This window comes from Schistocerca gregaria, chromosome 8 (assembly GCF_023897955.1).
Source record: "Schistocerca gregaria isolate iqSchGreg1 chromosome 8, iqSchGreg1.2, whole genome shotgun sequence".
Lineage (NCBI taxonomy): Eukaryota > Metazoa > Arthropoda > Insecta > Orthoptera > Acrididae > Schistocerca > Schistocerca gregaria.
Genome location: NC_064927.1, coordinates 399549095 through 399575842, shown reverse-complemented (window position 1 = coordinate 399575842; position 26748 = coordinate 399549095). Strand labels below are relative to the sequence as shown.

At 38.1% G+C, this 26748-nt stretch overlaps 1 protein-coding gene across 1 annotated transcript in view; it reads left to right on the top strand.

Annotated features, from left to right (window-relative positions):
- The window catches only part of LOC126285314 (required for meiotic nuclear division protein 1 homolog), a 100962-nt gene extending 92080 nt beyond the window's left edge, over positions 1-8882 (top strand). Inside the window, exon 6 of the mRNA XM_049984614.1 lies at positions 8481-8882. Coding sequence (XP_049840571.1) covers positions 8481-8639 — 159 coding nt within the window. The 3' untranslated portion in view covers positions 8640-8882. The remainder of the gene's footprint in view (positions 1-8480) is intronic.
- The last annotated feature ends 17866 nt before the right edge of the window (positions 8883-26748 follow it).

Here is a 26748-nt window from a genome sequence, read left to right as displayed (position 1 = left end):
GTTGTTGTGGTCTTCAGTCCTGAGACTGGTTTGATGCAGCTCTCCATGCTAATTCATCCTGTGAAAGCTCCTTCATCTCCCAGTACGTACTGCAACCTACGTCATTCTGAATCTGCTTAGTGTATTCATCTCTTGGTCTCCCTCTACGATTTTTACCCTCCACGCTGCCCTCCAATGCTAAATTTATGATCCCTTTATGCCTCAGGACATGTCCTACCAACCGATCCCTTCTTCTAGTCAAGTTGTGCCACAAACTTCTGTTCTCCCCAATCCTATTCAATACCTCCTCATTAGTTATGTGATCTACCCATCTAATCTTCAGCATTCTTCTGTAGCACCGCATTTCGAAAGCTTCTATTCTCTTCTTGTCCAAACTATTTATTGTCCATGTTTCATTTCCATACATGGCTACACTCCATACAAATACTTTCAGAGACGACTTCCTGACACTTAAATCTATACTCGATTAGATTAGATTAGATTAATACTTGTTCCATAGATCATGAATACGACACTTCGTAATGATGTGGAACGTATCAGGTTAATAAAAGATGTCTGTACAAGAAATTACATTACACAAAATATTGCATGACACTAATGATTAAGTTTCTATATATAAAAATTCAGCCAATGAGTAGAAGGAGTTGTCGTCTAGAAATTCTTTTAATTTATTTTTAAATGTTAGTTGGCTATCTGTCAGGCTTTTGATGCTGTTTGGTAGGTGCCCAAAGACTTTTGTGGCAGCATAATTTACCCCTTTCTGTGCCAAAGTCAGATTTAACCCTGCATAGTGAAGATCATCCTTTCTCCTGGTGTTATAGGTATGCACGCTGCTATTACTTTTGAATTGGGTTGGATTATTATCAACAAATTTTATAAGGGAATATATATACTGTGAGGATCCCTAGATCCTTAAATAGATGTCTGCAGGATGACCGTGGGTGGGCTCCAGCAATTATTCTGATTACACGTTTTTGTACAATGAATACTTTTCTACTCAACGATGAATTACCCCAGAATATGATGCCATACGAAAGCAGTGAATGAAAGTAGGCATAGTAAGCTAATTTACTGAGATTCTTATCACCAAAATTTGCAATAACCCTAATAGCATACATAGCTGAACTCAGACGTTTCAGCAGACCATCAATGTGTTGCTTCCAGTTTAACCTCTCATCAATGGACACACCTAAAAATTTTGAAAATTCTACCTTAGCTACAGACTTCTGTTCAAATTCTATATTTATTACTGGAGTTGTACCATTTACTGTACGAAACTGTATATACTGTGTTTTATCAAAATTTAAAGACAGTCCGTTTGCTGAGAACCACTTAATAATTTTGTGAAAAACATCATTTACAATTACATCACTTAGTTCTTGGTTTTTGGATGTTATTACTATACTTGTATCATCAGCAAAAAGAACTAACTTTGCATCTTCATCAATGTGGAATGGTAAGTCATTAATGTATATCAAGAACAGTAAAGGACCTAAGACCGAACCCTGTGGGACCCCGTGCTTGATAGCACCCCAGTTTGAGGAATCAGCTGTTGTTTTAACATTACACGAACCACTTATTTCAACTTTCTGCATTCTTCCAGTTAAGTATGAATTAAACCATTTGTGCACTGCCCCACTCAAACCATAATGATTTAGCTTATCTAAAAGAATTCCATGATTTACACAATCAAAGGCCTTTGAGAGATCACAAAAAATACCAATGGGTGATGTCCGGTTATTCAGAGCATTTAATATTTGATCAGTGAAAGCATATATAGCATTTTCTGTTGAAAAGCCTTTCTGAAAACCAAACTGACATTTTGTTAGTACTTTATTTTTACAAATATGGGAGGCTACTCTTGAATACATTACTTTCTCAAAAATTTTTGATAGAGCTGTCAGAAGAGAGATTGGGCGGTAGTTGTTGACATCCGACGTATCGCCCTTTTTATGCAATGGTTTTACAATGGCATATTTCAGTCTATCAGGGAAAACACCCTGCTCCAAAGAGCTATTACATACGTGGCTGAGAATCCTACTTATCTGTGGGGAACAAGCTTTAAGTACTTTGCTGGAAATGCCATCAATTCCGTAAGAGCTTTTACTTTTCAGTGAGTTTATTATTTTACTGATTTCAGAGGGAGAGGTTGGTGGAATTACAGTTGTTTCAAACTGCGCAGGTATGGCCTCTTCTATTAATAGTCTTGCCTCTTCTAGTGAAGATCTAGATCCTATTTTCTCCACAACATTTAAAAAATGATTATTCAAAATATTTTCAATTTCTGATTGTTTGTTAGTGCACTTGTCATTCAGTTTTATTGCACTAAAGTCTTCCTGTGCTCTTGGTTGCCCTGTTTCCCTTTCAATAATATTCCAAATTGCTTTAATTTTATTATCAGAGTTACTGATCTCAGACATGATACACGTGCTTCTGGACTTTTTAATAACTTTTCTTAGTATCGCACAATAGTTTTTATAATGTTGAACAATTTCGGGGTCAGTACTCCCTCTTGCTGTTAGATACAGTTCTCTTTTACGGTTGCAAGATATTCTTATTCCTTTAGTTAGCCAAGGTCTTTTATATGTTTTCTTGGAATTATGTTTAACTATTTTCTTGGGAAAACAATTTTCAAATACCCTTAAAAATGTATTGTGAAATAAGTTATATTTCAAGTTTGCATCGGGTTCCTTATACACTTCATCCCAGTCTAGCTGCTGTAGGCTTTCCCTAAAGTTTGCAATATTTATATTGTTAATTGAACCCACTGCTTTGAAAGTCTGATTTATTATACTGCATGGAGCTATGTCATGTACTGTAACAAGCTGTGCACTATGATCTGAAAGACCATTCTCAACAGGATAAGCATTTATGTCCTTAAACTTATCTTGGTCTATAAAAAAGTTATCTATCAATGTACTACTGTTCTTTGTTATCCGAGTAGGAAAATCAATGACGGAGCTCAAATTGAAAGAACTGAGTAATACTAAAAGGTCATTCTTCCTATTACACTCTTTCAGGGAATCAACATTGAAATCCCCACAAATGATAATTTGCTTCCCCCTGTCTGACAGATAGCACAACAAAGCATCCAAGTTTTCTAGAAATAGCTGGAAATTCCCTGAGGGGGACCTATACACTGTTACAATTATGAAAGTGCCAGGCACATGCTTCCACATGTTGCTCTACACAAATTTTTTTAGTTTCTAAATTTTTTGCACTGTGGAAGCTTTTGACATATATGGCAACTCCTCCTCTCATCATATTATCTCTACTTACATGTGCAGCTAATTTGTACCCATTGATGCTAACCTTTTGCATATCAGTGACAATGTGATGCTCAGACAGGCATAGTATATCTATTACGTTCTTGGTTTCTATATCTTCTAAACAAAGCAGAAGCTCATCAATTTTATTCTTCAATCCCCCAATATTTTGATGAAATATGCTAACAGTATTTTTCACTTTACTTTTGTGAGTATCTTGAACTTTTTTAACATCTTTAGTACTTTTATTCTTCAATCCCCCAATATTTTGATGAAATATACTAACATTATTTTTCACTTTACTTTTGTGAGTATCTTGAACTTTTTTAACATCTTTAGTACTTGCTTGGTTGAGTTTCCCACTGGACACTGATCTTACACTAAAAAAGAGTTTCCACCATGAGATGTAGTTCCTCCCCCCTTTAAATTTCCTGCTATCAGCCCAGCCAGTTTACCCTTCCCTTTCCTGTTGAGGTGTAGACCATGTCTAGTATAGTCCCACCTACAGAGTGAATCAACAGGAACCACACCAATGTGTGACCCTGCACCAGATCCAAGTAGCCGTTCCAACTCCAAATTAACTCTCCTGACAGAAGAGGTCAAATGAGGTCGGTCGTGGCGCTCCAGAACCGACACAAACCCAACACTGGTATGATTCGATGCCGATGCAATCTTTGCCAGGTCACACTTTATGCTGTACCCCGGATCTCTGTCAATACTGTTGCCCGGCCCACCCACAATAACCACGGTGTCTTCCTTAGTAAAACCTTTACATAGTGAACCTAAATCCTCTGTAACCTGCCCAAGTTCAGCACTAGGTTTGAAAAAACTTGTGACCTGGTAATCCAACCCTAATTCATCCTGCAGAAGTTGGCCCACACCCCTAGCATGCGAACTACCTAGCAACAAGACTTTCTTTCTCTTTGCAGACTTCCCTACATTCTTAATCAATTTGCTGCTGAAAGCTTGTTGAGCCCTGTCTACATCTACTTCTGTGAGAGGCTCATCAGTTTCTGACTGAGGCAACAGGTCAAACCTATTTTGTACATTAATAACAAAGCTGTCAGAAGAATTTCTTGGCCTGTTCCTCATGCCTGTTGCCACTTCCCACCCCTGTTTACCCTTCTCCCCCCTTAACCTGCCCAGTTCTCGCCTAGCCTCATCTAACTCAGCCTGAAGGGCAGCAATTTTCCCCCCTGTTCCACAATCTTTCTATCTCTACTGCATAGCCTACAGAACCACTGATGAGTCTCGCTCATTTTCCCAATTCCCACGCCACTACAGTCGCCCCAATGAAAAAAGTTACTACATCCATCACACCAGACCCCGGAGCTAATGATCCTACGCCACGTCAGGCACTTTTCACTCATGGTACAAATCTATTTTAGTGACAGAAAGACAATTAAGTTACCGGAAAACAATGAAAATACGTGTACGAAAAATTAGGTCTACTCGCGACTATGTAAACAGTGGCTCAGAAGTTTTTTACTGGAAATTACTTAAGAGATGACGATACTCTACAGATATAAAGGGGCAGCAAACGTATTTAGCACACTAAACTATCAGTAAATGCACTTAAGATTGCGGTATGAAGTTTAATCTGAAAACTCAAAAGTTCGGCCTGGCCGCGATATGTAAACAAAACGAACTTTACGTGATTACTGTGAAAATACGCGAGTAAGACAAAAACCTTTAATGGTACGCTTGCAGAGCACTATAATTAACGTAATAAATTAGTTTAAAGTGTTAAAAAACAGTTTATTACTACTTAAATTACTTATCTTGTACAAGAGCTGTGACTCAGACGTCCGTGTAGCAGGCGCAGGGCTACCGATGTAAACAAATTTCTCTTCTTCAGAAACGCTTTCCTTGCCATTGTCAGTCTACATTTTATATCCTCTCTACTTCACCCATCATCAGTTATTTTGCTCCACAAATAGCAAAACTCCTTTACTACTTTAAGTGTCTCATTTCCTAATCTAATTCCCTCAGCATCACCCGAGGCAACTCGACTACATTCCATTATCCTCATTTTGCTTTTGTTGATGTTCATCTTATATCCTCCTTTTAAAACACTGTCCATTCCGTTCAACTGCTCTTCCAACTCCTTTGCTGTCTCTGACAGAATTACAATGTCATTGGCGAACCTCAAAGTTTTTATTTCTTCTCACTGGATTTTAATACCTACCCCGAATTTTTCTTTTGTTTCCTTTACTGCTTGCTCAATATACAGATTGAATAACATCGGCGAGAGGCTACGACCATGTCTCACTCCCTTCCCAACTGCTGCTTCCCTTTTGTGCCCCTCGACCCTTATAACTGCCATCTGGTTTCTGATCAAATTGTAAATAGCCTTTCGCTCCCTGTATTTTACCCTTGCCACCTTCAGAATTTGAAAGAGCGTATTCCAGTATTGTCAAAAGCTTTTTCTAAGCCTACAAATGCTAGAAACATAGATTTGCCTTTCCTTAATCTTTCTTCTAAGATAAGTCATAAGGTTAGTATTGCCTCACGTGTTCCAACATTTCTACGGAATTCAAACTGATCTTCCCCGAGGTCAGCTTCTACCAGTTTTACCATTCGTCTGTAAATAATTCACATTAGTATTATGCAACTGTGACTTATTAAACTGATAGGTTGGTAACTTTCATATGTGTCAACATCTGCTTTCTTTGGGATTGGAATTACTGTATACTTCTTGAAGTCTGAGGGAATTTCGCCTGTCTCATACATCTTGCTCACCAGATGGTAGAGTTTTGTCAGGACTGGCTTTCCCAAGGGCGTCAGTAGTTCTAATGGAATGTTGTCTACTCCCGGGGCCTTGTTTCGACTCAGGTCTTTCAGTGCTCTGTCAAACTCTTAACGCAGTATCTTATCTCCCATTTCATCTTCATCTACATCCTCTTCCATTTCCATAATATTGTCTTCAAGTACATCGCCCTTGTATAGACGCTCTGTATACTCCTTCCAGCTTTCTGCTTTTACCCTCTTTGCTTAGAACTGGGTTTCCATTTAAGCTCTGGATATTCATACAAGTGGCTCTCTTTTCTCCAAAGGTCTCTTTAATTTTCCTGTAGGCTATATCTACCTTACTCCTAGTGAGATAAGCCTCTACATCCTTACATTTGTCCTCTAGCCATGCCTGCTTAGCCATTTTGCACTTCCTGTCGATCTCATTTTTGAGACGTTTGTATTCCTTTTTCCCTGCTTCATTTACTGCATTTTTATATTTTCTCCTTTGATCAATTAAATTCAATATTTCTTCCGTTACCCAAGGATTTCTAGCAGCCCTCGTCTTTTTACCTACTTGATCCTCTGCTGCCTTCACTACTTCATCCCTCAGAGCTACCCATTCGCCTTCTACTGTATTTCTTTCCCCCATTCCTGTCAATTGTTCCCTTACGCTCTCCCTGAAACTCACTACAACCTGTGGTTTAGTCAGTTTATCCAAGTCCCATCTCCTTAAATTCCCACCTGTTTGCAATTTCTTCAGTTTTAATCTGCAGTTCATAACCAGTAGATTGCGTTCAGAGTCCACATCTGCCCCTGGAAATGTCCTGTAATTTAAAACCTGGTTCCTAAATCTCTGTCTTACCATCATTGGGAGAGTCCTTACAAAATGTAATCCATCAACAAACGAGGTGGCTTACAAAACACTCATTTGACCTATACTTGAGTATTGCTCATCAGTGTGGGATCCGTACCAGGTTGGGTTGACAGAGGAGATACAGAAGATCCAAAGAATAGTGACGCATTTCGTCACAGGGTTATTTGGTAAGTGTGATAGCATTACAGAGATGTTTAGCAAACTCAAGTGGCAGACTCTGCAACAGAGGCACTCTGCATCGCGGTGTACCTTGCTGTCCAGGTTTTCAGAGGGTGCGTTTCTGGATGATGTATCAAATATATTGCTTCCTCCTACTTATACCTACCGAAGAGATCACGAATGTAAAATTAGAGAGATTCGAGGACACACGGAGGCTTTCCGGCAGTCGTTCTTCCTGCAGTCCACATGCGACTGCACCAGGAAAGGGAGGTAATGACAGTGGCACGTAAAGTGCCCTCCGCCACACACCATTGGGTGGCTTGTAGAGTACAAATATAGATGTAGATGTAGATGAGAAGGAAAGGTAAATGTATTGAACAGGCTCATAAAACTGTGAATCTCTATTTCTCACAAATGGTAGAGAATTGCATCATGATAGTGGTATAGAACAAGGGAATTGTCCTATGCAAACAGGGAACCAACAAAAAATGGAAGAGACAGACACCACCACAATGTTCCCCACAGTGCCAAATACGCTAGCAAACATGCTTGCGAATCAGGGAGTAATGAAGTGCATTGTGGAATGTGACAAACGAGAAGTGACATTATTGTAAAAGTAGTATGCACAGTAAAATTTGGTAGTAAGTGTAGTTTTTTATTTATAGTAGAAATAGTTATCTTATTATTATTATTATTATTATTATTATTATTATTATTATTTATAATAGGAACAGCTGTGGTGATGGGAGGTACTATTGTGTAGGAGATAATAAATTTACTGCATAATTTATGTAAGAATCAGTAGATTCTGTGTTTAAATTATTGGTAACAGGCTATAATGGAGTAAATAAATAAAACAGACAGTAGTATCTGTTATATCAGTCATGTGGAAAATATGTTTCCTGTATCGGTCATCCATTTTATTTGCAACATGAAATAACTATATGAAAAATCTTTTCAGATTACAAATTTGCTTATTTAAATTACATGCCACAAAGAGATGAATTCATTGAACACAGGCTTGATTTCCTTTATTTCTCACCAGTTTTCTTTTTGGGAAAAAACACTCAATGAGGGAAGATCTATTGTAGTTGATTAACTCCCATGATCAGAAATTTATTTTCTTACAATACATTTTTCTTAAGATGAGAATCCACTTACTGATAAGAATTGGGTAGGTCAGTGAAGGTAGTGGGGGCTGTTTGTAAGGAAAAGGCACTGTATTAGTACAAGTTTTCTAGGCCTGACAGTGTAATGTATACTGACTCAAAGCTTAAGTGTTTTCTGTTTTTGTAATAATCAAGCATTTTACTTCTTTATGTACAGTGTATGTGATATTTCTCTTGTATAAATTGTACAAAGTTTATTTAGGGTACAAAATGTGTCACTGTTGCAGCAGAGGTCCTGTTATTTTACATATGGATGAAAGGTTTTGTGTTCTTTTATAGGTTATGAATGAAAAGCTGAATCATTGTTTTGAGCTGGTTGAACTACTGTCTTCCCATCTGAATGACCAGCACCACACTCGCCTCGAATGGATGATAATAGCTTTAATCATGATTGAAGTAATTTTTGAAATTTTACATTATATTGAGAAGTTATCTTAGTTTATTCTTTTTAAAACTTGTACAGAATTTTCTGAAACAAAAACTGTAAACTCTGAATAATGTCTATCCTTGGGAGGACCACCGAGGAAATTATGCTTCTGTCAAATAACTGACATTTTATATTTTTTTAATGATACGCTTATAGAAATGCATTTTGTGTTAACCTTATTTGTTTCTTATAATAGAAACACACAAAATAGATGGATGGATATAAGTGTTCTGTGCTATTTAAATGTGTGGTGTTGAAGTGGTGTACTTTGACAATGTGCCAAAATACATTTGCTTTGCAGAAACAAAAACACCATTCAGTTTTCCATTTTTGTATAATATCCTCCTTTTGTATGATATCCTCCTTCAGTGATATTAAACAAACGAAAAAACTCATTGCACACAAAATGTCAGATATAGATAGGTCTTAAGCTGGACAATCTCATATACTCAGTCTGATCAAAAGCATACAGACACCTATTGGCAGGCATTAATATGAGGTATGTCCACCCTTCACATTTATTATGACTTTCAGTGATGCATGTTATTGTCTGTGGAGAAATGGTAGCCCATTATTCCTCAAAAGCCAAAACCAGAGAAGATAGTGCAGGGTTGCCACAGATTCTGGAAATCAGAGAATATCAGGGAATTTCAAACACATCAGGGAAATCAGGAAAACATCAGGGAAATTTGGAAAAACGCTGGAAAAATCTCATTTTTGTCTCAGTAGATGAAATGCATTGTTTACTGAGGTATCGTGTAGTTAGTTAGTTAGTTATATTACTTGTTCCATGGATCATGAACACGATTCTTTCGTAATGATGTGGAACGTGTCAAAGTACACAAGATTCATTTATCCCAAATAATCATTGTTAGTCTTATATACGGTACAATTGTTAATGCTTACTGTATTTCTTTGGCCTATGTCTAAAAATTCATCTATGGAGTAGAAGGAGTTGTCATTCAGGAATTCCCTTAACTTACTTTTGAATGTATTGTTTACTGAGGTGTCATGCATCGTCACTGGTTGGGTGCAGCTGAGTATGTGCCCTGTTTCCGTACTCCCTCATTTCTACTGATTCTTCCCTTCCTTCCAACCTCTCAGCTTGCAGTCGGTGCTGCCACCACTTCTTGCTGCTAGCCTAGCAACAGCCGGTGAGAGGAAGGGAGACATGAGGAGTCATTTGTTTTGGTCTGCTTCTGAGAGACTGTAGACGCAGGAGCCAGAGCTGCATGTGAGAGCTTGTGCAAATGCGTGTGTGCTCTTGTTTTCTGACAAAAGCTATGGCTGGAAATTTAGTTGTGAGAGTGTGATCATCTTTTCTACATGCCTGTCTGTGGCTTAGCAGTCATCTTGATGGTGAGTTGGTACCCATCTTCATTATTATTGTTTCTGACAGTATTTGAACAAGTTATCTGTTGCATGGATTGATCACCGTGGTATCATTTCAACAACATGCTGTCTGTGGCTCGTGAATAGGTGGCCACACAAGTCGGTTTCTTCAATGGGCCACAACTGGAGGCCATTTCTGGGGGTATCTGTAATTGATCGGGCTCGCTGATATGAAACCATTCTATTCCCACCAATGTGCAGGCCCTGCTGATCGGATCTAGTCTCACCGATCTGCCCATAGATTGGGTCTGTTTGTGTGTGGTGTAATGCAGCAGATTTTCATGATTTATCCATGGACTCAGGACTGTGGTGGTCCTCAGTAGGCCAGAGGCCATGGACAATGGATTTAAGGAATTGTGACTGTCTTACCACAAGTAAGTGTCGCATTTTATAGACATTTTATTTGTTGTAGTACATTTTCGCACTTCAAAAGTAGTTTATATATTAGAAAGTATGGATGATAAAAAGAAGAAAATTGTATCAGTCACTGGTAGTTTGTACACCATGTACTCATATATTTCTTGAAAGAAAAATCATACACTGCCTGTAAAATAATAGACATAACACAATGGGTAATAACTGACAATAATGAACATAGTAGAACCATCACTTTATTGGTGGTCACCTACAGTGTTGGTTTACACAATTCTTCCCCACCTAATACGCTACTTTCAAGAGGCTGACTTTTTCTGAGGTTATTTCTGAAAACAGTGACAGTATTTTAAATGTGTCTTGCAACTCCAAAGAAACACATTTTTTGTCACAAAGTGTGTTTCATTTTATTGAAATAAAATAACATCAGTGGTTTTAATGTAACACACATACCATTTGTCTTTCTTTCTCCATCTAAAAACAGTTCATTACAAATTATGTTGATATTATTACTTTTTCTCACATCAGGTAACGCTATTTCATGCAATTTTTTGTGTCTAATCTCATCAATGCACTGTGGTCTTTGTCCTTCAGTAAATGAAGTCTGTCTGGAATGTCACTGATGGATTTGTTACTCAAGTTACATCCAATGACTAGCCCATATTCCAAGACACTGAAAACTCCTGACTGACTCGCTCTGCTGTTACTGCTAATACTCCACACATTTCAAACTAACCACTCCACCTCTTGCGATATCTAGCCCTCAATTCCACATTAATGGGGTGTTAGGGTACTTTTAACTAGATAATGTATCACCATACTGTGCTATTGTGTTGCAAACTAAGAGATTCCTATTTCTGCGTCCCAACAAGGAACTGTTTGAGTACATAGTGTATTTATCATGATTCCAATTAATACTGTATTTGTAGTACATTAGCCACTTAAAATTTATATCATTACCCAAGCTTTTGTGAAAGTTAACCTTCGTCCTCATCTGCAGGGCATTAGATATCCACACCAGAACATCCGTCATGGGCCTCAGTACTTGAGCAAGGCTTACTACCAATAGTTGTTGCCACAGCAGTTACTTAAGAATTGTTTCTAAAAAGTGGATGGTTTAGTGATAAGCCATTGATTATCTGTTATGATTCTGCCAACTAGGGGTGTGAAGTGGAAATGTAGATTACCCTATTATTGTGGTTGTGTTATTTCATTGTCATTACAAGTGCTCTTCCGTCAAGGGCCTGATCCACATCACACACAAGGAGATACAGCCAGTCCCGTAAAAAATTATCTGATCCATGTAATAAATTTATGAGGTTTTTCAATTAATTCGTAAGTTTTGTGCAGCTGTTTATGCTCATTAGTGATTAAATCAGAGATAGCCATTGGCTTGTGGGTAGAGCAGTGCTGTGGCCATGATGAATGGAATAGTTCACTGTGTTATGTGACTAGAATGTCATCAGACATTGTTGACATGACAGTCAGTTACAGGATGCCTAAGACAATCAATATCAATACTTTTGATGACAGTTGCTTGACATGTGGGGTGCTCAGACTGTAATCCTGCATTTACAGGAAGCAAGCATGGGGGCCTGCTCCAAATTCCACAAAATCGAAATGAAATTTCATGGCTTTGAATGTGATCAATATAGATCTATAAAATATAAACCTTGCCATCAAAGCACGAAATTCCTTCTTTGATATCTTCATTATTGAATGAGGATGAGAAACATTACAGCAAACTCTTAAAGCAATTAATAATTTCCATGTGCATATTTATTGTGTTAGCAGAGGTGACCCATCCTATACAGAAATATAAGAGATTAATTATTTGTTTGATAACAAAAGTAAGCTCATCCAAAAATTTATTAAGTACAAGTACAAGGTTATTCATAATTATTTCCGGGGTTCTTGCACAAAAACTGTAAGCTATACAGGAAAATAGACACACGTCAATGGCCAGAGCATCTCTCCAAGTTTTTAAGTCTCATTACAGATGATCAGTATGGGTACTGTTTGTGACTCTTGTCATATAGAACCCAACAAGTCACAGTCAATACCAGCAACTGCACCAATTATACTTCCTTGCAACTTTTCCAAATTAAGTGGCAGTGGAGGCAAGAACACGCCATCGTTGACATAACTCTGTAATAAGAAATCACATCGAGTTAGGTCAGGTGATCGTGGAAGCCACTGAACAAGAGGAGATTTAACATTGGAAGCGTGTCCAATCCAATGCTGAGAGGGAATTCAGCATTATTATAATCATCGATAATTGAAAGAAAGTTTGTTGGAACATTGTCTTGTTGCAAAATGAAGTCTCCACTGTCTTGCTGTAAGTGTGACATAGGTCTTGTCTTGCAGCACTTCCAGGTACATGAAACAAGTCAGTTTTCTCCACAAAGAAACATGATCCACGAACTTTTGAAGAAAACATGGTGCAAAAGATATTTTGAACTTTAGGTGAATCAGTAATAGGTTCCACAATCTTACCTGGGTCTTCTATTTACAGACACATTAGTGATGATGATTCACCTTTCCTGACACACAAACATGGTCTGCAAAAAACTGTGTTCTTCCAGTAGCTGCTGCAAGTCATTACAAAAGTTACAATTATACTCATTTCCCAAGTAGCCAGAATATGTAACAGCTGCAGCAGGTATGATTTTACATGCAGACACTTGCATAGAATACGTCAAGACAGTTGACTGCAATATCTGCTGTTCTATGCTCACACATGTTGTTCTCCAGGCTCCTGAAAAATGATTCCCACACACTCCATCTTCTCTGCCGATGATCCTATGGATTGTTTTGTGTGTTGGAGCTTTTACCTCATGTTTGATGTGGAATAATTGGTGACCGGCGCAATTGACTCACATTTAGCAAATTCAAGGACATGAAACACACTGATCGCTTCATTATATGCCATGATGTGAAATACTTCCCCTGTAGTGTGCACTTCGCAAGAGTAATACAAATAAAAACGTGTAGAGATGCTGTATCAATTTTCTGTGTGTCCCATAGCACTCGTCTTCTTAAACTTGTGAATAACTCTGCATACAGTTCCAGAATAACTGTGTCACTTATCTCTTAATTTCACCAGTGTTGTTCAGCTGTATGTTTCCTCAACAAATACATACAACATGCCATTTGCACTTTTCACTGCCATATGATATCAATGTGTAGTGTAGATTACACTGCAAAGGTGTAGTGTGATGCAGTTCAGTGCTAGTCTGGTCTCAACGCGCTTAAAAGGTTCAAACCCTGAAAACTATGGTCTGAGTTATCTCTTCTTATGTAACCTGTAAGCAAACACTGTTGTCAGCATTCATTACAGATAAAAATATGTTCAATAGAATACCACACTCATTGCCAATCTACATGAAGGGCAACTGTAGCTTAGGTCTCAAAAATCATATGAAGAAGATAATACAGTAGCAACTATTGATAAGTGTTACTATTATTTATGTCCTGTCCTCAAAAACTGGTGAAATAATGCTGGAGGTACCAAATTATAACTGGTTCAGTCAGGAGACATGAGAATATGGATGTGACATGAACACCAAACAGGCTCTTTAACCTCACCGCACATACGATTTTTCTCACAAAGAACTTCCATATTCCAAAGTGAGTCTTCCACTGTGCAGTGGAAAATTGCACTTTTGAAACTTTGTTGTAAAATAAAGCATTGTACTGAAATAGGGCTCAGACTCAGAACTTAGCCTTTGGCAAGAAATGCTTTCTTCGAGTAAGCTATCTACAATTCATGAACTGCTATCTCAGTTTCATTTCTACCAGGACCATGTCCTATCTTTCAAATTTCACAGAAGACCTGCATACCTCGCTAACCTTAACACTCCATGAAGAAAGGTCTTTATGGAGAAATGGCATACCCATTCCAAAATAAATCTTTCGGTATGCAGTAGAATTGGTGAAATATTGAAACTTTCTGATTGGTTAAATCTGTGCTCCGGTTTTTAAAAATTGTGACAATGTTTGTGGTTTGCAGTCAGCCATTGTGTACTTTCAATGTTACAAGTAGATACCTACCAGTCAAATGGTTGGCTGTTGAATGAAAAAGTATTGATATCTGGGCGAGATTTATTGCTAATCAGTACCAGAGATTTTTGTAGTGGAACTCTGGTGAAAAGTGAAACCATGCAGAACTAACTAAGTGATCAGAGTTGCTTAGAGGTAGTGATCCATTTCTGTTGATAAGCCAGCCAAGTTGTGCATATGGTGTGCACATTTTACCACCATTGGTATCCAATTTTGACCAATTTTTTTTAATGGAAGACTCTAACGCTTTAGAGGACAAGAATCGATGTGGAGCTGATTTGCAAACTTCACGCCGCTCTCACATCAGTTGACTTACTTGGTATGCACAGCCGATCCTCCTTTCGGGATAGTCGGCCACGTCGACCTCCGAAACCATCTTCTCCGAAGAACAAGGGTGGTTAAGGGAATTTATCTCTCTCTCTCTCTCTCTCTCTCTACCTCTACCTACCTACCTACCTACCTTTCTCTGCTCATGAAATAAGTGGATACTCGCAGAATACTTTTAGTTTTGTCTTGGTATATTTCAACATCCACAAAGAACAAATTCACCATTTCTCACATAAATGTTTGAAAGTTTGCAAGTCAACCGATCTGTTTCGCATTAGACTCGATTAAATACATTTACAATAGTGTTGGTTTAACAACCACATAATTTATGAACAACTCTTGCTTCTAGCAAATACAACACATGAATTACTTGAAAGTCTAACCTCATTTCTTCATTTGTCTTTAACAATCATCACAGTCACTAAAATCACAGAATAATACATAAACACTCCTTGTTCTTCTCTACACATACACTGAAACTCTATGGATCGTACAGCAGGTGGACTTGCCGGCCGCCGCGCCCACAATTTGCTCGTGACTGTTTTTAGACTTGCACACACTCACATAAACATGCAATGCATAGTAGGTCGGATTCGCTGCTATTTAAAATATCATGTGTTCAAGACAAAGGAAGACCAAGAGGTTCTAGAATTTATGCATAAATTCTTGAAGCACTACATATTCCCCCGGTCAGATTGAACATGCGATATTTTATATACAATCATTATGTAATTTATATCACATATGATGACAATTCATATTTCAACAGTATACCTTGTTCTTTTCATAACTGTGAATACCTTTTTTCTTATTAATTACCTATTCCTTATTTTTCATTTTACTTTAATTATAAAACATGAACATTTCAATCAATGGTGGAATTCGTTTTCTTATATCTAGAAATCATGAGGACTAAACCTTTAGTTTCCTATAGTAAGCTCCAGGTATTCATGACACTTGAGTACTTTACTCTTTATTCTAATTCTTTGTACTATTTTTTCCTTAGTACATACTAGTATCATTATTTATAGTAGTTTGTAGTCTGGAGGAACTCTGGGCAACTGAAATTGTTCTTTTCGACACTTGTAAATTCACATAAAACATAATAATGATAGTGATATATAGAATTCAAACTCACCAGAATAATTCCTATTAAATGTGTGACTTTTGTAATGATACTGTCCTTTTCCCCTAGGATCAGTACCTATACCTTACATGTGGGTTGACCCTATGAGTTCACTTCCCCCTTCCGTTCTGGTACGTACGCCCCTTTATAAAACATTTCTATTCATCGCGCCACAGGTCATCCTATCTCTATGTAGGTACGCGTGCCCTATATCCTTAAGCTGTCGGCACACGGACCATGCATCCAAATGTTAAGCGTGCCGAGTTTCTGACTTCATAGCGTGGAATAGCACGTTCGGGAGTCTTTCCAAACGTGCAGAGCAATATCTAGCATGTCAGATATTCTGAGCATGCGTCTAAGTGTTGACCAATCAGATGGCACTATGCCACCTACATCACATGCACGCCATCTCCCTTCATCATTGAGCTGTGAGGCACCATATTTGCATTAAGTTCAAGCCTTTATGTAATTATATCGTTTCTGAGCACCAGCAAATTGAGAATCACTCAAAAACCCATTATTAACTGCATGATTTGTTGCAGTAAAATAATGACAGACATCATATTCGTGGAAAAAGAATTATTCTAACTTGCATATTATGAGAGAATGTCATTTGAAGATAGCGACACATTGAGGATCCACCAAAAACACATTGTTCTTGGTACAGTTTGTTATAATTAAATTTCAGTTAGTAACATAGCATTCAGCAACTGGCAACATCTTAGAATTGGCCATCTGATCTGATCTGATGATGGTTTGCGTCTCGCCAAGTCTAAATATATTTTTCCTAATATCTGCATGTATAATATGTTCTGATGCTTTATTAAAAAGTGTAATCTAAGTATATACTATAATGTTGGATGTTAGGTAAATATAAGTTCACCTTTTTTTTGGGGAGTGAGTTTGTTCGATTGACTTGATCTCCAGGACAGCTTGCGCTACTTGTATAAAGATATTTTGTTCCTTTGTCTTTTGAGTTTTGTAATTTACATCTTGTAAAGATTCTGCTACTGGGTAGGAACAGTGATCGAGTAAGAATGACTTTAGCGTTTTACTAAAATGTGGGAAAGATAAAATAGTGTTTATCTTATGTGGAGAACTATTGCAAATTTGTGTCGTACTGTTTGTAATGGAACTTTTATAAGCCTGTGTCCTTATTGATTCAACATGGTACTCCCTTTTTGTCTTAAAACATGTACATCAATATAGAAGTGTTTATTTGTGTATATTACATATAGAACAGTGTGACTAGGATATGAACAATGGAGGAAATGTGCATTTTAATAGAGCTAATGTGGGAATTTTATGTGCACCTGTTGAGTAAACAGTGTGATTTATGAACTACAAAAATTCCACAACTGCCGCTTGAGTGTCTTGCGATTGTGTATACCACATTCACAAGTCACATTGTTCATGAGCGTTCAGCAGCACGTTGAACTTGGCACGCACAACGTTAACGTTTGAGAGCACGGTCCGTGTTCCGACAGCTTTAGCAAATGCTGAGTACGGCCCCCTTATCCTTTATGAGTAGGCCTCCTGTTTTATTGCCCTAGTATACATATTTATGTACACGATAATTAAATATTTCCTGGTAAAATAAAAATGTATTTTACACTTCACTCTCATTTCTTATTACCTCATTTAATACCCTAGAGTCCTCCTCTACTTTTCAACTTCTATAATCTTAGTAGTTACTATGTCTACACATATTACTCAACTCATGGTAGATACTGTGTCTACCTATTTTGTTCAAGCCCCACTATTCCACTATTTATCTGAGTATTCGCTACCCTGACTTTTCTTAAATAAGCATCACAAGTTACTCCAGTCTGGCTTTTGTTCTTCTTCATTACTCATGCTTCCTGTGTATGTGTACTCGTTGTAAGATCATCAAAGTTTTTCTCTACTTATTTATGCATGTGATACGGAATCTTCAATGTTCTTTTGTATATATTCTTTGTCTTTATGCATAAGTGTGTTTGTGTGTTCTGATTCTTTGGCCTTCTTATGTGAAAATAAGTTGTAGGTTATTGGAAACAACGGATACTAGGAAGGACTTCTGCGATAAAAGTATATGAATATGGAAAGAAGGAAAAGATAGTTAGGTCCTCAAAAGAGAAATAAGAATGGAAAAAATAGAAATGGTTGCTAAAATTGAAGAAGAGAAAGAAGACAGCCTGAAGACAGGAAACCCTTCAACCCGCCTTCCCCAGGATCCCTACCTCTCCAGTACTTGAGTGAGAAATCAGAGGAGGTATGTTGTTAAATCATCTCCTACAGAACAGACATTCCCACCGTCACACTTTAAGTCTCTGAAGAAAATTTTAGCAACCCTATGGAAATGGCAAATGGTGAAGAACCAGTCACACTTGTTTGTGAGGGTTGTTTGAAAGGTGTGATGTGTGTCCTGTGTTAGCCATGATATATCTGTTGGTGTAAATCCTGCTCTTATTTACATTATCCACCTCTTCCAAAATCAATACAAAACCCTCCTGTCTACATCACATCTCAAGAAAGGTATAAAATATTCTATACAAAATAGAACATTATATGCTATAGTGTCATCATTATTTAATGATTCATCCAGTGTTATATGTTCTGCTAATGTAATATTCACTTCCATTTATTAAGACAAATATGCATTACGAAATATCAATTTGAACGCTGGGCCGACTATGGCGATACGTCTGTCAAAGAATAATGCAGTTCCAGAATGAGATATCCACTCTGCAGCGGAGTGTAGGCTAATATGAAACTTCCTGGCAGATTAAAACTGTGTGCCCGACCGAGATTCGAACTCGAGACCTTTGCCTTTCGCGGGCAAGTGCTCTACCATCTGAGCTACCGAAGCATGACTCACACCCGTTACTCACAGCTTTACTTCTGTCAGTATCTCGTCTCCTACCTTCCAAACTTTACAGAAGTTCTCCTGCATTTGGAAAGTAGGAGACGAGATACTGGCAGAAGTAAAGCTGTGAATACCGAGTGTGAGTCGTGCTTCGGTAGCTCAGATGGTAGAGCACTTGCCCGCGAAAGGCAAAGGTCCCGAGTTCGAGTCTCGGTCGCGCACACCGGCTGAATTGCCAGGAAGTTTAATAATGCGGTTGTCCTAAGGCCAGCTCAGTGAGGACAGAAATCTCGTGTAGAGCATAAAGGCAAAAGCTGACTTGACTATGTCACATACTGCATGAGAATAGTATTCCCATGACCGAGGGAGATAAGAACTGACCAGGCACCTAATATATCCCGTCCCAAGGCTGTGCCAAATGACTGAGATCAGAGACAACATGTGTGCAGTTCTGTGCCTCATGCTGCAGCTGAGCAAAGTCATGACATCTAACTGACTGGAAGAAGAAAAATCTCTTACCAGGAGCAATTTTGGATGACGTAGTAACAAATGCTCACTGATATGTTTCTCTCACAACCGAGGATGACGCAGTCAAAAATTCATAGGGAGTTAGAGGTTGTTAGTAGCCTAAATGACTGGAAAAAGTAAATCTCTTACCAAGAGCAATTTTGAATTACATAACAAATTCTCACTGGTAAGGTTTTTACCAGTACCTCTAAGTGTGGGAGGCAGAATAGTTTAAGAGTTTGGGGGAATTCGGTGCATGAAAATTATTACAGAAGAAACACTGAAAACAACTCAGGATCCAATTGTTGTCACTCCACCCATTAACTAAGAATGTTAACATCCCTGGGGGATACGTGACTCCGCCCGGATCCCATGGATATGATATTAACTTCACTTGAGCATGAGCAGACCAATACTTCTCTTTACATTTCTTTGGACATTTTTTCCCATTGCAAAACAATCACCACTTCACTAGGTAACACAACATTAGACAAAGTTATTCGTTTTTCTACCTGTTCCTTGATAAGTTTGACTTCTCTCCAGAGTTTGTCTATGCTCTTCCTGATATCAGTGTGTTCATAAGAAGCCATAGGCAGTACATTCCCGGATGTTTTTCTCTCAGTGACTTTCCAATCTATAATTTCTTCTACCTGTTCCTCCAGTCTACTGATACTTACTTATCAGAGTTAGCTATTTTCTCTTGGAAACTTCTTTGAACATTTTCTTCCCGTGTATTAACGCCTGAAATTTGCGATTGGGTTATTGGTATTAATTTGCTATTCTTATCGACACTCCCTTTTAAAGTTTGCAGTCTCTGTTTTGCAACATCAAACTTAACATTACTCACATTTTCAAATGATCCTAACCTTCCACTAAGTTCAGAGTCCACATTGTTACATTCATCTTCAGTATAAAATTCTAACTTTTTTTTAATCAAATCCTGATCTGATCATTCTGTTTCTGACTAAAGTCAGTGAACAGATGATTTACATGGAGGTTTAAAGAGTTAGTTACTTCATCCTTTAATTCTAATTTGAAATCCCCTACTTTATTATTTAAATCATCAAATTCAGTCTTAATAGCCCCCATGCTTCTGCATAGACTACCAAATTCTTTGCTTTGCAATTCTACTTTGGCATTTAACAAATTTCATTGAGAATTTACTTAGTCTAGTTCTTTACTTAAGATTTCATTTTGCGCCATTGAAGCTGCACTCCGGGCATCTAATTTACCATTTTGAGCTTTGATTAGGTTTACTAATTCAGACTAGTCTGGCCCTTGTTTACTAATTTTCATAGCCGCGCCTGGTTCTGACATTTCTCCAATTTGCTGTTCCTGATCCATATTCTTATGATATTTAGACCTAGTAATGATTAAAAAAAAATTCTACTTTGAGTATAATAATTACACCAATAAAGTCACTCTACTGTTTGTATCACTTCTTGCTAAGGTTCTAAAGTTCTATTTTGCGCTCACCCAGCGTAGAATTCTCACGACATACATAAGTGGATGTGATGGCAAATCAGCACTGGTGAACAGCAAGCTGGCGCTGGCGGCATCAGACGTTAGTGTCGACGTCAGGGTTGGTAGGCAGCTGTGGAAGCAGGTCAGCACCGGTGAACCGCAACTGGTGTCGGTAGCGTCAGATTTTGTTTCCACATCGGCATTGCCGCAATGTGTGTGAAAGCTGTATACTCCCCCCCCCTCCATTGGATCTCCTTAGTTCAATTATCCTCATTATCTCTCTTCTTAGTCCAATACGTCACGGTCTTCTTTCCAGTCTTTTAACGTTATTACTTTCTTCTGTCTTCCCTTTTGTTGCATCCACAAATTTTTCCATTTGATTTTTGGACTTAATCCAACTACACAAATCAGTTCTCTTGTCTTGTATATTCCTATTTTTTCGACTCCTTTTCACTGGTCGCCATGCTCTAACACTTTAGACGATGGAATGTGTGCAGTACATATACAAACTTTGTTTTCACCAATTAACGGTGTAGTTAACTATGCAGAATAACATTCTCGCATTCCACATGTAAATATCTTCATCTTCTTGTATTTCACTCGCTTTTCGAGCTTTAGAAACACATTTACTTACATTTATAAATGAGTTGGTTTAAGAACCACTCGTAATTTATGAACATGTCTTGCTTCTAGCAAGTCCAACGCATGAATTACTTGAAAGTCTAACCTCCTTTCTTCATTTGTCTTTAACAATCATCACAGTCACTAAAATCAGAGAATACTACATAAACACTCCTTGTTCTTCTGTACACATTCACTGAAACCCTATGGATCGTACAGCAGGTACTCGTTGACCGCTGTGTCCACAATTTGCTCGTGACTGTTTGCACACAGAAACGTGCAATGCGCAGCAGGTCAGATTCATCTCTCTCACACTTCTATTTAAAATACCATGGGTTTGACACAGAGGAAGGCCAAGTGGTTCTAGAATTTACACAGAAATTCTGTAAGTACTGCTAGACTTTGAAGAGAGAGCCCTGAACTTTGTTAGTCCTTACACCAACTGTGTTCTGCAGGGATCTTGAGGGCACTGTTGTAGTATGGGACCATGGAGAATAGAAATTCAAGGAGTTCTTACAGTATCTCATCTACATTCATAACAATATCCAGTTTTCTGTGGAAACAGAAAAAGGATGGTTGGTTGTCACTCCTGGATGCTCTAGAGCAGAGCATTCAGTTTATCATACCCCTGCTCACATTCATTACTATTTACAGTCATTCATTATAAACCATGGGTGTGGTTAAAACACTTGTACATCAACTGCTTACTCTTTCCAAATCAGATAGTTTGCCCAAACAGCCTACCCACCTACAGACAGTATCAGGGAAGATGGATATTCTGACTTTAACAAGGCACCTGTGGTTCAAAGCAAAAAGCTAGCTATTGTTTATGGAAGATAGCTTACTAACGAAATTCATGTTTCACTAAAAAAATTATTTTTTAAATATTATGTAATTTGATAGATAAAAAAAAATCTATTCCCCAAGCAGTGGCAGGAGAGCACATGTATAAACATACTGAAATTTCCAAGCTTTTGGAGCCTGTGGTTCCTCCTGGCAGAAGTGCTGAAGGAGAGCAAGGGAAGTGACGGAAAAGGGCTGGTGAGGTGTAGGAAATGGGGAGAGTTTGAAAAAGGCGCCCAGAACTCCAGGTCATGTAAGATTTATAGAACAGGATGGGAAGGAAGAACCAATTGTTGGGGATTGTATTTGATGAACTTTAAGAACATGAAAGCTTAAAGACGGAAGGCATGGTAGTATGCGAGATAGGGATTACTGAAAAAACATTATGCACAAGTTAATAAGACTGAGAAGCTAAGTGCATTGTATGTGGTAAACGTGGTGAGAGGGGAGGGAAAAATAGACAGATCAGAAAATAAAGGATGCATAAAACTAAAAGGGAATAAAGAAAGGACTAGTTATTGAGAAGAAATGCTGAGATGAAAGAAATTAACGTAAATTAAGGCCAGGTGGGTGGCGAGAACTGAGCATATGCTGTAATGCCAATTCCCACCTGGTGTAAGGGTAGAATCCAGATGGCACTAGTAGTGAAACAGGCATGGCTGTCATCTTGTAGAACATTTCTGCAACAGAATATTTTATGTTGCCAGTATACACCCTCTGCCTGTGCCCATTCATCCAAACTGATAACTTGGTGGTAGTCATGCCAATGTAAAAGGCCAAACAGTGTTTACAAAAGAGCTAGTACATGACCTGTGTCATTTCACAGGTTGCTCTTCCTTTGACAGTATATGTTTTTCCAGTTACAGGGCTGGTATAGGTGATGGTATGAGGATGAGGATGCATAGTACATTAGGAGCCATAGGGTAGAAGGAGCATAGGGCCTGACAATGATATTATGGGGATTGGGAGGGCAACAAAAGGCTCGCTAGTTGTGGTGGGGGCAAAATGTCAAACAAAATGGACCTCATTTCATAGCATGATTTTAGGAAGTAATAGCCTTATCAAAATAGCAGATTTCTGCATTGAAGACCTTTATTATACTAAGTGACAAGAGGTGTACCCCCAAAGTGATTTTTTGTATGGATCAGCAGTATCAGGATTGGATGTGATGGCTGGGAAATCTGCTTTTGAACTAGGCTGGTGGTGTAATTATGTCCAGTCAAGACTTAGATGATAATGGTGGTGTATTGCTGTAAAGTGTGTGCATCTGAACAAATATGTTTGCATCAGATGCCAAGGCTGTATGGGAGGGAATGTTTTACACGGAAAGGATGTCAACTGTCAAAACATAAGTACTGTTGTTTGTTAGTAAGTTTAATGTGAACAGAATTGTGTAGCTAACCCTCGATGAGGATAAGTCAGCTTCAGAAAAAGTGGCATGGGATTTGGAATAAGACCATGTGAAATAATATTGGGAGAATGCATTTAGAGATTCCAAGAATTTTAAGAAGTCAGCCTCACTATGAGTGTATATGGCAAAGATGTCATCAGTGTATCTAAACCAAACCAGGGGCTAAAGGCTTATGGATTATAGGAAATGCCCCTCCAAGTGACTCATCAAAAGATTGGCATAGGAAGAAGCCACCCTGGCACCCATGACGATGTCCATAATGTGTTTGTATGTCTGCCCTTTAAAGGTAAAGTAGTTGTTGGTAGGTATAAAATTGATTAAAGTGAGCAGACATGCAAGAAAACTGTGGTGGACTTAATGTCTGTCTGTGAAGCATTCTTGATAAAGGCATAGAGCATCTCATCCACTGCACACAGCTATGCCATACATTAAGAGCACGTGTTCAAGCTCACCATTCATGTTCTGTTCCATGCTCCTTGTATGCTGGGTAGCACTCAAATGAGAAAATCCCCATGTTATCATTCGGTACTCTCATGTACAACAACACCCAATGACACATGACAACATTTTGTGGTCGTGGGTGCTACGCTATTCTTATGTAGTGCCCCACATGCCCTAGAACTATGTCACAACCTTTCTGGTACACCCTGTATATACTTATCCATTTCCTCATTACAGGTGTAGGTCCTCCTCATTTGTTCCTTGTACCCTATTCTTCCCATACTACATACATTGAGGTACATCACCTGTTTTCAGTTTTTTACACTGCTTTGTCTCCCTCCCTCCCTCCCTCCCTCCCTCTCTCCCTCCCTCCCTCCCTCCCTCATCCCACTCTTTCTCCCTCCTCTATACACTCCTTTGAGGCCAGTTTGCTTCTATATTACCCTAAACACATACATGGTTGCCTGGTTGACCTTTTGTCTGTGTACTAAGTGCTCCTTTGTACAACCTTAGCTAGTAATCATTATAAGAGACTTATCAGTATCTTATTGTAGTTGATTTCTATTGCCATTGAATAACTAAATATAGAACTTTTATTAGGTTATCCCAAGTTAATATCATCTTATAGTATTGTGGGTCCAGTGGAGTAGCTGGGCAGTTTGGATGTTAGTGCAGAGTTTTGACTTGTCACAGTTGACCCCCAACAAACCCACAAACATCAAAATAATTTCTCCATACAGCTCAAGTGTGTGCAAATAGAAATTTTTACATTTATTTCAAATGTTCTTAAATTTTTTTGGCAAATACTGCTTAAATGACTAACAGTCCTGAAATGGAGTGAGCTGCTTGTCAGTCATCAGATATTCTGTAGCGGTCTATGCTTACATTTTTTTTTTTTTTCTGTAAGAAGCAGAAATTCATGGACAAAAAACTTTTGACAGAGTCACCCCATAATCTCATACTTAATGTGTAAATACCAAGTGACACCAGCTTTTTTAATTTTTTTATTTCTTGTTTCTGTGCTTGGCTCCTGTGGCCAAATGGCTGCTTGTTTCACTTAGTTTTACTGTTGGTATATATACAAAAAAAGGAGCCACTATTCACAGTGGCCATATCAACAGTGAATGTGGCAGTAATATCTGAGTAAGTATCCTATTTACTTCCTTCAACGTTATCATGTTCATTATTCAAACTCAGAGAATAATCTCACAGATTCATCATCATCATCATCATTACCAAAAAGTAGTTCTGCGAGAATTTTCAGGCATTTTGCATCAAGGAAAAATGAAACCCTCACCATCTTCCTTGCGACTAAGAGAAGACAAATTTGATTTACAAAAATTATTCAATAAATAATTTCATTTACTTTCATGCAATTGAATAGCTATTTTATCAGATCTGTAGACTATACCTTGAGGCAGAAAACTCTCTCTCATAAAGGGTGCTCACAATAACAGAAGAATACCGACAATTGTGAAGTCAGATGCACAATAATGGCACTTTCACTTGAAACAATGATACCATCAGTGAGTTGAATTACACTATTCCAAACATGTGCACAATAAAAGAAAATTCACTGCAGTAGAAAATTTCAGAAAGGCAAAAGAAAATTATCTCAGGCATTTTGATCCTACATAGTACTCATTTATTTGCATTACATAATTTAAAAATGCAATTCTCAAAAGAGCCCTGCATCCGAGAACAGGCTATCACAGTTACATGATTTAACAACCGTAACATTCGTATCTTTGTTGTAAACACGTACTAGGGAACATGGATTTGAAGGAAACTATAATTTAATATACTTACATAGTGTTCTATGCATCAGTGTGGAATTCAGACCCTTAATTAGGCAGATAGGTTAGAAATTTTAAAAATGGAAATGGGTAGGTTGAAGTTAGTGGGAATTAGTGAAGTTCGGTGGCAGGAGGAACAAGACTTCTGGTCAGGTGAAAACAGGGTTATGAATACAGAATCAAATAGGGGTAATGGAGGAACAGGTTTACTAATGAGTAAAAAATAGGAATGCGGATAAGTGCTGTGAACAGCATAGTGAACACATTACTGTAGCCAAGAATGATACAAAGCCCATGTCTACCACAGTAGTACAAGTTTATATGCCAACCAGCTGCGCAGACGATGTAGAGATTAAAGCAATGTATGATGAGATAAAAGAAATTATTCAAATAGATAAGGGAGACAAAAATTTACTGGAAAAGGAAGAGAAGGAAAGTAGTAGTCGAATATGGACTGGAGGTAAGAAATGAAAGAGGAAGCCGCCTGGTAGAATTTTGCACAGAGCTTAACTTAATCATTGCTAACACTTGGTTTAAGAATCATGAATAAAGGTTGTATAAATGGAAGAGACCTGGAGACACCGGAAAATTTCAGATTGATTATATAATGGTAAGAGAGAGATTTTGGAACCAGGTTTTAAATTGTAAGACATTTCCAGGGGCAGATGTGGACTCTGACGACAATTTATTGGTTATGAACTGTAGATTACAACTGAAGAAACTGCAAAAAGGTAGGAGTTTAAGGAGATGGGTCCAGGATAAACTGAAAGAAGTAGAGATTGTGGAGAGTTTCAGAGGAACCATGAGGGAACAATTGACAAGAACAGGGAAAAGGAATACAGTAGTACAACTGAAAGAACTAGATATTGTAGAATGTTTTAGAGGGAGCATTAGGGAACAATTGACAAGA